This window comes from Haliotis rufescens, unplaced genomic scaffold, assembly GCF_023055435.1.
Source record: "Haliotis rufescens isolate VD_foot unplaced genomic scaffold, xgHalRufe1.0.p SCAF_26, whole genome shotgun sequence".
Classification (NCBI taxonomy): domain Eukaryota; kingdom Metazoa; phylum Mollusca; class Gastropoda; order Lepetellida; family Haliotidae; genus Haliotis; species Haliotis rufescens.
In genome coordinates this window covers 1,834,437-1,848,916 of record NW_025963957.1, presented here as the reverse complement: position 1 = coordinate 1,848,916, position 14,480 = coordinate 1,834,437, and the positions used below count along the sequence as shown (strand labels likewise).

The window sequence follows — 14,480 nt, the reverse complement described above, 5'->3', positions numbered from 1 at the left end:
TATTTGAGTTATTTGCAAGCTTGGTTGTGACAATCATAAAGTGTTTCATTCATACTGTACACATGGTACACTTGTAAAGTTCCAAAGAAAGTGTTCAGTATTGTGAAATATGTATGTAATTCTAACAGCTCAACTGCTATGCCGCAGCTTATAAAATCTCCATGCTGACCAGGCTCTGCTACAAAAGCATGTTAGTAGGCTAACCATTCGGCTATAAACAGAGCAGCCAAGGATAAAAATGAAATCATATCATGATATCAATACAAAAGCAGAAATTATGTGAATACCAAACTCACAATAGATATGTGTATCCTACTCACACACAGGAGCCCCAAAGAGGGATAGGTCAGCCAAAATTGCTTAGGCAGAAGGCGACCTCTTAAACACTTAATGCAACAACAACTAACCATTAGGGATAGCTGTTCTGAGTGCCATTTGCTGAAAAGGTAATATCATTGTTAGAATGGTTAGAAATCAAGGTGTCCTAGAACATTGGGTGTCATTTAGCTACAGTATTTATCCTATTGTGGTACGACACTTAAATATTTCTATCAACAGGATAAAATAATGGACCCTTTGTTGTTCATCCTTAATCAAATGCTGGGTTACAATTTCTGTGAAAATACACCCCGAACAACAGCACAAGACTAGTCAATGCCCTCTCCTAACAACAGCACAAGACTAGTCAATGTCTTTTCCTAACAACAGCACAAGACTAGTCGATTGCCTCTCCTAACGAAAGCACAAGACTTACAATTTGCACCCCAAACATCAAGAAGACAAGTCAATGTCCACCCCCAAATAAGAGCACAAGACTAGTCAACATCCATCCCAAACAGCTCATCAATGTCCACCCCCAAACAACAGCACAAGACTAGTCAATTCCTACCAATACATCATAGGATTAGTCCCTATCAACTCCAAACAACACCACCACTCCTGAATGTTCACTGTCCACTCCAAACACAAAACACTCACAAGACATGTTTCCATAAAACTGCTTATCTAGCAACAATTACGAGGGGTGAAATGTTTTCATGTGACAATATGATACACGATACATTGATTTTGTATCGAAATCGATACACTTGCTAAACAAATGATTTAATACTTGTTAAATCATCCCTGGTATTTTTGTCAGTCAGATACTGCTAAATGTGTGCTATTAGCGTTTCAAGTTCGCAACAAAAAATAGCCGCTACAAACATGTGTCTACAGCTAGCTTTTCTTTTTGCGCCTGCTCTGAAATATTTATTGTCAAGTTACCATGCAATTTGGCTTAAATATGCATATTGCGATACGTATTGTATGCTATGTATCGTAACCTTGCTGTATCATTTCACCCCTAACAATTACACAGTGACACAATATGTTGTTTCCAGTGTACCAAGAGTTTGAGCTTGGAGTGAGTGAGTGAGTGAGTGAGTGAGTGAGTGAGTGAGTGAGTGAGTGAGTGAGTGAGTGAGTGAGTGAGTGAGTGAGTATGGTTTTACTCCGCTTTTAGCAATATTCCAGCAATATCACAGCGGGGGACACCAGAAATGGGCTTCACACATAGTACCCATGTCGGGAATCGAACCCAGGTCTTCGGCGTGACGAGCGAACGCTTTAACCACTAGGCTACCCGACCGCCCCCAGTTTGAGCTTGGACTACCAGAGCTCCAGATAACTTTTTAAGCAATTGAGTTTTTATTCTAGGGTTTCTATTTTAATTGGGTTATTACATTTTTCATTGGGTAACCAATATTGTTTCACTCATCTATTCATCACTCTACTGGGTATTCCCCCAAAAGAGTGAACATTTTAAGATTTAAAATAAACAAAATAATGTTTTAGATGTACATAACAATGATAACTGTTCTAAATATATAGGCTTGCCTCGGAAAGTATATTAGCTTGTATTTAGTTGTAATTGTGTTGCGGAAATTAGCTCCTTTGCACGCATGCTGAAAAAGCTTCATTGGGTATTTACTTGTGCTGTTTTATACATTTGAGTTTTTCATTTAATGCATGCGTTTCTGTATACAAGTTAATTGAAAGAAATTGGGTTTTGAATATTTTTTGGGAGTATTTTACACAAATATGTAGCTTATCTGTAGCTGTGGACTACCCTCGCTAAGTGCTTACTGTATGATTACCTTAATAGCATGTCCTGAACACAGCACACTCCAAACACCTTACAAGCACTTTCAGTCAGAAGCTGGTCGTGTCTTGAAATGAAAATTCCTGTCTATTTCACGCCCACCCTCTGCCCTCACTAGGTGACTTCCTTTGTCCACAGACATTGGCAACATGACAGGAAATCACTCCACACCTCCTTACAAACAATCAAACCCTTTCACAGTAGGCATTACAAACATCACACAGTTTTCAAACCTTGTCAAAGACAATTCCTAGCCTCCGCAAGTGAGAATCCAGGTCGTGTAGCACACACCATATTGTTGTATGGGGAGTAGATGAGCAGAGAAGTAGATTCCACCTCACACACTCCCCTACCCCTATCTCGCCTGGGACACAGGTATTATTGCCCACACCACGGTGTTAAATTGCATTCGGTGATCCTTTTAATCTACTTCTGTGCTCAGCAGATCATAAACTTGTTCGAGATTTGATCAACTTGTAGGCATGTTTGCTTGAGGAGTTAAATGTTGTACACATAATAAACATCATAAATAAATATCCCAGTCACTGAAATTATGATGGTAATAATTTTACAAAGGTAATAAAACCTGGAATATTAATCCCCCAACTTGCCAAACTGACTGAAATCAGTGAGTAAAAGTGTTTATAAGACACCTAGTGGCCCAGTGGTCAACAAACGCCATAGTTCACCTGTGCCAGGATGGTCATGGGTTTGAATCCTACCTTCTTTCTGATTATGAATCTTGGTCTAGTAGCACCCAGGTGTTTATAATAGGACTGGCTATCGACATAGATCATAGAGATCGATAAACAGTAACAAAATATTGATCAATTATCAATAAATATTTGAAAAGTAACTTTAAACAAATATGCAAGAAATTCCCCAACGAGTCCACGCCACTGTTGAGCAGTGACGCATTGATGCATGGATTACTTTGTGGATATTTTTTAGATATAATAAAATAGTTGTTATCTGTCTTCGACAATTGACAAGATTGACAATACTAAGTCTGTTTCAGTAAATCTAAACTTTACTTCATCACAATATCTACTGTAAGTTATTATCGATGACAACAATTTCATGTTGATAATCGATGATATTTCTTCCCATTGGCGATAATTCTGACTATCAATCTTTGTAGCCAGCCCTTGCACAGTATTGGGCTGTCCTCCCACAGTAAGATAGCATGATTGGCTGATATAACTGAAATACTGTTCATAGCATAATAAGAAAGCTGCAAGTCATTCAAAGGCATTTGATTGGCTAACCAGGCGATTATCTTGCCCAAAACAACCATAGTTTCATATAATACACACTTGGAGTATAATATGCAGCCCCATTCTGGGATACGTGTTTCAGGTAAAACAGTATCATGAACATATGAGCAAAAAAACTACATTCCCTTCTGGGGAAGTCTGAAAGAAGGGGAAATATTTAGGGATTTTGAGGGAGCAGGTACTTTTAAGTTCTTTCCTTGAACTCTACTAATTTTCAAAGGAGCTGATAGATAAGTTCATGACTTAAATGTGAAGCTTCAAGCTGTAATCATGTTGGTAATATTTTCAAAAGCAAAATGAAGTAAAGTGTGGAATAATATAATAAATTCCAAACATAGTTCTTGAACAACTAACACGAAACTTAAATTTACCTGTGGACTTGAGACACTCATGTTGGTTGGCATAGGGATGATGAAAGTCTATGTTAAGAATTCCTCCGCTGTGAAGGTAATGTTCCCAAACTCCTTCACCTTGTTCAATGCCAGACAATACTTACGAGAGATTGATTTATTTTAACAATCAGCCAGCAAAGAGCGAGGCTTGTCAGATAGGGTAGTAAACAAACTCAGCTGGAATTGATGTGGTTTGATTACACGGCCCTCCTGACTGGAAGAGGGACCGTGAAAGGATCACTCGGCAGGTTGGAACCCGTTTGTGTGTTGGAGAGATTGACTATAATGGCACACAATGGGTATATAGGTACTGCCAATAATGCCTAGGTCAAAAGGGCGATACGGTGAATAAAGCAAGCTTTCGCTGGTGTGTAAAATGAAGTGAGAGCTTAGAATGTAATCGGTGTTGGATCTAATTACGGCTGTCCCTTATCACTCTGTACCTACAGAACAACTGATCTACTTCGTCTTGATTTTGAAATATCCTTACTCTGGTTGTTCGAAAGCCATGTAGCTGAGGTTTGGTTGAAAAATCTATGAGATTATGATTATTTCAGATCTGATTGGGATTAGGAAGGATTGCAAGGACTAGGTCAGATATGAAGCAGATTAGAACAGGATTACAAGACTCTGTGAAGCGTGCACATGTTGAAAGCTACACGGTGTTGGGTAGATCAGGCTGTTATACAGCATGACATAACCTCGGTCAGTGGATTACACATATCAACTGGCATGACATATTAAGTGGTAATGTGTTCCTTAAAGGATCAGGACAATATACACGAGGAAGTGTACAGGCAATGAATGACTTCAACCAGCTTTAGATATTGTAACAGGGTTAATCTGTTAATATAAGGCCACATCAATATATTTCTTTCTTCAAACAGATTTCTGACAGGTCTCCTTTTAGGTTAATTTTATATTCTTAAAATAAATTATAAACAAAAACAAATAGAAAGAAATTTGATTTTGAAACAACCTTATTTTGTTTCCTTTTAATGTGTACAATATTTATAAATACTGCTGGACTTTTCTTTTCATATGCGTACTATATTCATTAATGTAGTCCTGCACCATGACTGGGGAATATATTTATTTTATGAAAAAAAATCCAATCTAGAAATGTATACAAAAGCAAGTCTAGCCAGCTTTAGCTGGCTCTATTATTTTTATTTTTTTTGAGTCGAGAAGGGTATTGTGTAATATAAGATTTCATAGACTAAATGTTAGTCTATCATTAATGCTGCTGAACTGTTTTGTATCCCACCAATTTTATAAGGTTACCTAAAGTTTATTTGTTTACTTGTTTTGTTTATTGTTTTACGCCACACTCAGCAATATTCCAGCTATATGTCGGCGGGCTATAAACAATCTAGTCTGGACCAGACAATCCAGTGATTGATATAGTGAGCATCGATCCACGCAATTGGGATATGATGACATGCATCAACCAAGTCAGCGAGCCTGACCACCCGTTACCTCTTACGACAGAGTATACTTGCCTTCTTACGGCACGCATGGGTGGCTGAAGACCTATTCTCTACCAGGACCTTCACGGGTCGTTACCTAAAGTATGAGTCTGGTAACATTCTGTTTGGTAGAGTATGTTCAACTACAATGTAATAATAATTCAAAGGACATGAACTGATAATTTTGCTGAGAGCTAAGTTTGGGCGAGAAGGCTTAAAAGCTTTTGGCACAGACTGAAATAACTATGTTATTAACCAAAATTCAATACTAGTTTGTATAAAAAGTTCCAAGGACAAGTCATTTTTGGTCAAAATATAGAAATGTTTCACTCACAACAATTCCAAAATTGCTTGTTTATAAGTTGGATGATGTCCATGGTCAAATACAGTAAACTACGGTTATAACGAACACGCTTATAACAAACTGACGGATATAACGAACTAACTTTTTAGTCCCGACTATTTGCTGTAGTTATGCTGTATATATGCTTATAATGAACTACGGTTATAACGAACTAAAAATAGTAGTCCCTTTGAGTTCGTTATAACAATAGTTTACTGTATTCCAATATTCCCTCCAAATTAGACATGTCTAATTCAAGACTTTATAGATGTTGTATCAAAATGTGCTGCACAGAATCTTACAGACATATACATTTTAACATTTGTCAGTAACTTGTCCTCATTAAATAAAAAACAATAAAGATAGAAATATTCAAATAACCTGAAGGCATGCTCTCTGATCATCATAACCGATCCTTAAACTTGTCACACTCAAGAAAAAAATTATCTTTTGAGGCATTAAACTATTTTTAACTTGGGCATATGGTCATCATTTGACGCATTAAACTATTCTTAACTTGGGCATATGGGTCATCATTTGAGGCATTAAACTATTTTGAACTTGGGTAGGAAAGAATTTCCCCTGGGAAGTAATTTGTAGCAAACTACCAGGATTACAGTCATCTGTGTCCAAAGTCACCACCATGTTGACCACACCCCCAAAATAAACACTAAGCAAGACCAAGAACTGTCAATCCCAATGAAAAGATATGAGTTTGTTTTGGCCCAAGCTGGAAATCTTGTGACTTCTCACACTACATGTACATTACATGCACTAAGCATGCTCAGAAATTGTGTTGAAAAAGGTTTGATCATATTAAGTATTTGATCACATTAAGTGCTTGATCAAATATCTTCTGCTACTGTTCACGTTGTCCTGATGGGGAGTCTGCAACTTTAACCACTAGTCCAAAGCCCAAGTCTAGTAAAATTCTAAAGAGCTAATACAACTCCATGTACAGGCCTCAAAGTTGCAGCTAAAATGTCGCCAATATGACCTAAATTTCAATTTGTCTACTGTCTAAAATTCAGAGGTAGCCAAATTACTACCTTGAAAATATCTTGAGGCGACTAAATTCTATTGCTACACATCTGTAGACACAATAATATATAACAGCTGATCTTGGTAAACACGTATGCTAATAATTGTACTCCCAAATAATTCCTCCTAAAGTCAACAATGAACCAAAATAAATAAATATTAATGTAATTAGTATTTTAGTTTAGTTGGCAATGCTCATTGGATAAGCAAGGATATACCCATATAATCTAGTAACTATTATACAATTCCAAGACTAGTGCAATGACTTGTACATATTATAATAGTTATTTGATAAAAGATAACTTGAAATGCTTTTGACCTACAATATTAGCTTGACATTTTTATTTTACCACTGGCTACCTGGAAAAAAATACTTGTAGCCATATGGCTACTTGGTAAAAATTTAAACTTTGAGACCTGATTCAACACTAAAATGTACCGTTAATGAAAATGTTGCAAAGGGCCAAGTCCCTGCTTATGAACTCAGTGGGAATATACTGGAGACTGTCATTTCCTCCACGATATGGTAATGTCACAAGCTATGGACCAGAGGTCACAATGAATTTAAGAACGACACACTGACACTGCTGAACAGGATGTTATGTGGTCATGCGTTGCTCAGTTTGCTTTATCATATTCAAAATCATGAATCTGTTTTGCATACTTCTGAACAGGAAGTTTTGAATGGAAGACCATGGTTGTTATGTCACCATGATAAAGACAGTCACTATCAGTCAGCACAATCTGTTTCCTGCCCTTAACATACTTAATGGCCTCTAAACTTTCATTCTAAAACGTTTTATTGTTTCTAATTTAATGTAGTGTTGTTTAACAGATGATGGGTCTAAACTTAATTAAAGGTTTCTTTCTCCCAGACTTATACCATGTAAACATCAGTCTGTGCAAAAACCTTTTGAAAATACTAGCCCAAACCTGTCACTTCACATCTATTTCAGTAGATTTCAGTGTTAATGAACATACTTTATCGTGTTTATTAGTAATTTGCTGCAAAGCTTACTAGATGGAAAGAAACTTGACTAGACTGGGCTATGGACTAATCGGCTTAGTCACTGATTGTTATATCTTATAGATATTGTTTTCCCACAACCCCACTGACATATAGCCCATGATAGCCTAATAACAGTAACATAAGCGAGTATGTTTACAATAAAGGAAAATTGACCTGCATTATCCTGATCATGGGAAAAAGAATCCTAACCATGAAGTATTCAGGCACTAAATGTCTCGATCCCACAACAGTAAGGAATTCAACAGTATCCTTTCAACAAAGGCTGAAAAAAGATCTGATCCATTTATTGATAATCAGTCCGATCAATAGTGCAATATGCCCTTTGAATAGACTGGTGCAACGGACAAATGGAGAGTCTATTGATGACAAACATCTGATATTGACAAGACTGATTTATGACAACTGATCATGCAACTTGGCAAGGGCTTGTGACAGGATATTGTCCTGTCAGTCGTCTCAGCACATGTCAGCATGGGGCTTCATAAAAGTCTTTCACCGTATCACCCGGTCCCAGGCTAATAATCACCATTCCTTCATGCATCATCATGACCATACATTATTACAGTGGTTTCTCTCGGATTCCAAACAATATGTATGTGTCAGGCAAATGTATATAATACAGTAAGGTCAACCTAGTAACAAGCGTTTTCTTCATTATCACTGTTTGTGGATCATGTCATCAGCAAAATACAAGTCATAACATTAGTTATTGATATTAGGACAAATTGCAAAATATCCATTTCCAGCCTGGGAAAGTTTACCAAAATCGCACCATATTAGAGGCCATATATATATATATATATCAGCCTCTGTGGATGTCTTATTAATCCTCAGACACAAAATATATATGCAATCAAGCAAATTGGGTATTTTCAAAACTACTGTGCTTTTCACAAATGTACAAGGGTATATTCTGGCATAAATTTTCCATCTTCTGATTATGCCATTACTCAGGAATAATAATAAGTGAACATGAGGAATGCAAGTTCTTAAATTAATATCAAAGTTTGCTGTTGCAATACATTATTCATCTTCCCGAGGCAAGTGAGTAACTGACTATAAAAGCAGGGTTAGAAACCAACAGTCTTTGTCCACTAGTCCTTACAATGATAACATATAGCAAAACCCTTAAAATTGGCCAATTTCTACTAGTCCTTAGGATACCTTTACCTTTGGGCAGTTTGGTAAGGACTACAGGACTAGTGCCAATTTCAAACACTGATAAAAGTCCAGTTTCCACCCTTGCCGAACTATGCTGGAATTCCTGGGCTCAATCGTAGAGCCAACAGTGGCTATTACGAGTTATGTCCCTTCTATGACCCGCCTATTGACCAACCAGATTCGACCCGTGAAGATTCCGGGGTAGAATAGGTCTTCAGCAACCCATGCTTGCCTTAAAAGGCGACTATGCTTGTTGTAAGAGGCGACTAACAGGATTGAGTGGTCAGACTCGCTGTCTTGGTTGATCCATGTCATCGATCCCAAATACGTGGATCGATGCTCATGATGTCAATCACTGGATTGTCTGGTCCAGACTCGATTATTTACAGATGGCTGTCATATAGCTGTAATATTGCTGAGTGCAGCGTTAAACAACAAACCAACCAACCAACCAGATTCCACGCTTTATATCACTTGCATTTGCTTTAAACAAAATGGTGCTACCCAGTCAAATCTGATTGATTTTCAAAATCTATGTTGGGATAAAATGGGTCTTACTTCACGAGGTACATCAAATCATTTGAGCACCTTGATTAAAAACATGAAAAGATTTGGGAAATATCTGTTGACGCTGAGTTGGTAGTACACATGCTTTGCAAATTCGGCTATTAACTGAAAATCTGCAAGGCAGTTTACAAACCGCATGTTGATTCGTCACACGATTTTGATGGATGCACAGACTTGTTTGTCCAGCCAAGATATGACTTCATTATAAATTCCATCCTAGTTCGGCAAGGGTGGAAACTTGGTCTTTTATAGTCAGTTAACTCCCTTCCCATGGGAAGATGTACATTATTGGGTGTTTTATGAGTTAACAAGCCAATATATTGTTCCACTTTGAACCTTCTTATTAACAATTCTGTAAAGGAATATCTCGACATTTCACCACGCTGATATCAGATTCAGATCAGACTGCCATTGTTTCTTACTTCTTTTTTATTCTAAGTTCTTGAACACAAAACACAAATTAAATCCGTAAATACATATTTACATTATTTACAAAATAAGGAAGGAGAATCAATATTCAGTGGAATACACTCTGAAATTGTAGTATGAATTTATGATGCGATGACATAAAACAGTTTCAAAACCAAACCAGACATACAACTCAATAGACCCAGGTAAATCCCTCTTTAAATCTACAAAAGTAATGGTGATTACCGTCATTACCTACTTTATCAGCATTTCCTAGAATGATGGAATTTCAAGCCATCTCTTCGTGATTAAGGAGGCCAGATATTGTGACTCATCAGCATGATCATTAAGCCTCTAGAAATACATGTACACTATATTTGACGCTAGGACAAGAAAAACAATTGATTATCTGCCTTCAACATAAGCAAGATGTCACAATGATAAATAAAAAAGAATTCCTCTGATCTGGTATCTAATACAGTTATTAAACATGTTAAACAACTGTCCAAACAAAATAAAAAAAATAAAAATTTCTTTACAAATCCGGCTCCTAAAATTTTTAAAAATAAAAAATTTAAAGCAGCAGGTTATTCCTCCGACCAGAGGTAATCGCAAAAACTCACTTCCTGCCACTATCAATATAAATAAATTATTTAAATGACTTTAGCTAAAACATGTAAAACATGTTGAAAATTTATCTTCAAAACTCATGGCCCCTATCTATTTTCTTAAAGGGCAAGTTCACACGGAAATGAACCTATTTTTCTTGTACTTTTTCCACATTAAAAGTGTTAACATAGAAGTGTCATAGACAAAAATATAAAAACATCATATTTAATTAACATATTTTTTGCATTAAAACGATTTATATTTTTCACATTAACCAAGTGTTCTATTTCCATAACAAAAACACCATGGCTTATGCCCCTTGCAATATGACGTCATTGGTGCCAATTGATAAACATTATGACGTCATCATGCTTTGTTAGAGCCGCTTCACGTGGTGTAGGTACAGTTTTGTGATTCTAGCGTCTCAGATGCCAGCCATAATTGTGTTATGCTGACTCATCACAGCGCCGGAGTGTGTCGTAGACCATGTTGTTTTACCGCAAACTGGTCCTTGATATCTTTTGCGTTGAGAATGGACAGGGACCCAGTTGAATTGGCACCAATTACGTCATAATCTAAGGGGGATAACTCAGGCCTATTTCGCTCGTAAAACGAAGGCCTCATAACGGCATATTATTTTAACACTATTGTGAACTTCCTACTTTCACTGTGAAAAAAAATGAGTGTATATTTTCAAACACAGATACTAACTAATTCTAAAATTGCGTTTTGTTTAGAAAAAGAAAGAAAGTGATTTTTGCGTGTACACTTCCCCTTTAAATAAAAATTTCTACCCACCTGACATTTGAGGAAATATTAATAAATAAATGTTTTTTCAACCTACTGACCTCAAGTCTTGGCCTGAAGGTACATCGCACTGAGTCAACATAATGTTACTTTAGTGCACCCTACCTTACATACATAGCTATCAGAGTTATTGCTGTTTCCCTGTAGTAACAAAAATCTGTTTTCAAATTTCCAAGACAAAAAATCTACATGATCAAAAACACTGTAGATAGGCTACCATAACATGATAACGCAAGAAGAGATTAAGTGGAATACAAAAGAAATCTCTCAACATTAACTGATTCATATTTCAATAACATTTTACCCCTATCAGTTTAAACAAATTACACATGTCAAGAGGTTGTATACAACTCAGGGAAGCATGAAGCATTCAACCTACAAATATTCTGATCACTAAGCCACAATCACATATGTAGCACTTTTATCAATCCTTCTATCAACATGCCGACTGACAATGAGACAGGGTAGAGAATAAATGATTTATTTGAGCAATGTTCAACTCCGAGCAAACATTTCTTCAAACACTGATTCAAGAAAGTGAAAGTGCACACCTCTCTATGCAAACTCACTTCGCACCAATTTTGTCTAAGCAAACAATTTGAAATTGACAGGGATCTATTTGAAATTGACATGGGATAATTGAAAGCAACATCACATGACATTTAATAGAGAGGTGTACCAACAGCGTCATTGACTGGTGAACACGGAAAAGGACAACCTCATACAGATCAGCTGTAATCCAGACTTGCTCAAGCATGTCATTTGTAATAAAGCCAGGCTTCAATTTCTTCGGATCATGCAGTCTATCCCAACCCTGCCATACATTGATACATACATGTCAGTCAATATGTCCGCATTTGGAGTTTCTGGACAGATAACACATTCTATCTGTACAGATATATGGAAAGATTATGACCAGATGACAGGCTTCAAATCTAATTTATTGCAGTGATATATATTCAGTGTGTCAGGCAGCTATCACTGTCTTGTCTGTAATAAATTAGTTGAGTTAAATTTTTAGGAAAGAAGAAAATGTGATAAGGCAAAGGCAACACTTAATTCATCATGTTCATTCACCTCATGGACAGATATCACTTGCCATTAACTTTTCCAAAACTAAGGAAAACATTCTGTAAATATAGAGAGTAATGTAGTCTTCAAACCTGAGTTTGGACAATTTCAAAACTACAAAACTTCCCTTGTGAGGCACTGTTAAAGCACCGACTTCAGGTTCAGTGTACAAATTATTATAATGATTGTCATTGTTTAAAATTAAACATGAAAATGAAGGTGTCCTGTGGGGCATGATTTAGCTGTATAAAACATGCACAATGGCTACCTATTATTGAAACATGCTACCCAATATTTATGTCGACATCAACCAAGTGCATGTATTCTTTTGTCTGACTTGCCTTACTTGTCCACACAAAATCTTTCTTTGAACATACCTCATCATACATCACTAATCCCTGTGTTACGTGTAATTTGTCATGCTTTCTTAGGTGTGACATCATCAAATTGTGGGTACTTCAAGATTATGTCCACATGTTCCTATTACGTTTAACAGCAATGTCTTACTAATTTATGTGACACTGGCAGCAGACAGCCCTATGTTTCAACTTTGATACATTTGTGGTGTCAGGGTACAACCTAGTTTTGTTTGGTGCAATTGGTAGAGACATCGGACATGCCTGTGATAATCATGATAAGTTACATAAGGATTTGATCATGTTGAAATATTTTTAAAATTTTAAAGCATAATCTGGTCAGCATGGTCAGTCTGGAAATATTTACATATATTGTGATACTCAATATGTCTAAACCAAAATTTCCAATCCATGACATCCCCATTTCTTGGTCACAGTACTTATGACATTCATGGATTTTTTTAAGCCATGTAGTGTCTACCTGATTGATGGATTGTGAAGAGCCATGGGGCCATGGGCACTAGTCATAAATTAGTGCTTATTAACCTAGTGATGAGCACATTTGTGATTATGCATTTTACACACTTTTTTCCGGTAAAACTGCATACAAATTGTACAGATTTACTTTGGATTATAATGGACTTTTGTAGTTGTTCAGCTGTTGTTTAATGCAGTAATATTCCAGCTGTATCATGTATGACAACAGTCATCAAATAATTGAGACCAGACAAGACAATCCAGTGATTCACATCATGAGCATCAATCTACGCAACTGTGATACAATGACATGCATCAATCAAGTCAATGATTCTGACCACCCAATCACGTTAGTCGCATCTTACAACAAGCATGGGTTGCTGAAGGCCAATTCAAACCGGGATCTACATGGGTCTCCAGTGGACTAATTCATTACTCTCACATCTTTGATGAATTTACAATGGGCTCGAAGAAGCCTTTGTTCATAAAAAGGTGTTTGATCGGCAAGGGGTGCCAAACCTAACGATCATGAAGGATGTTTGATTGGAAAGGGGATTCATCGGATAAAGATAGAGTTGAGGGTAAAAACCCTAACACAACTATAGGCTATAACCCTAAAGATGAAACAGGCACACAAGATCAGTGAAGTGAAAGCAAGAGCCAATTAGCACTATACAGCTGCACAAGGTAAACTGCACCATTGCCGTCAAGTGTGTACATGGTGTATGATTAAATAGCAAAGGAATGTATTTGCAACATCTCTGTCAGTGACAATAATATCCTTGTAGCCTATTTTTTTATTTTAAAAAAACACTCACATGAACCTACAGAATAACCAGGACATTTACTGACCTAGAATCTATGGGTGTAAAATATAAACGAGGATAAAGTTTCTGACACTAACTTAAAATGTGATTGGATTGCTAGAAACTGTAAAACAAAAATCAGTAGCGGTGAAACTGTTACCAGCTGGTTACAGCAACGGGAACATAATAAATTGCATGATCAGACCTGTGATTCAGTGTCAATAAAATATACATTGCTTGCGATCACTCATCAAACATGACTACATTTGAATCAAGTGCCATACAGAGAATGAATGGTGTTGTATCAAACTTACTTTGGCATTAGATTCATCCATTGTGGAACGTTATCACACCAAATGGTGAACTTGTAAATAACCATGCACAGAAAATCATGTAAACATCGAGCTGACAGCATCCGGGCGACGGTCTTACCGCTTAAAATGTAAACATTCATTTGATTGGTTGGAGGCTAAAATGATTGTGAGGCTGGTATTGATTGGTCAAAATTCCAAGCAATCGATTT

The 14,480-nt window shown here is 36.7% G+C and overlaps 1 protein-coding gene across 1 annotated transcript in view; it reads right to left on the bottom strand.

The window, feature by feature from the left end:
* The window catches only part of LOC124141451 (centrosomal protein of 57 kDa-like), a 33,573-nt gene extending 19,191 nt beyond the window's left edge, over positions 1-14,382 (bottom strand). Inside the window, exon 1 of the mRNA XM_046509472.2 lies at positions 14,272-14,382. Within this exon, the coding sequence (XP_046365428.2) occupies positions 14,272-14,292 (21 nt within the window). The 5' untranslated portion in view covers positions 14,293-14,382. The remainder of the gene's footprint in view (positions 1-14,271) is intronic.
* Positions 14,383-14,480: the final 98 nt, after the last annotated feature.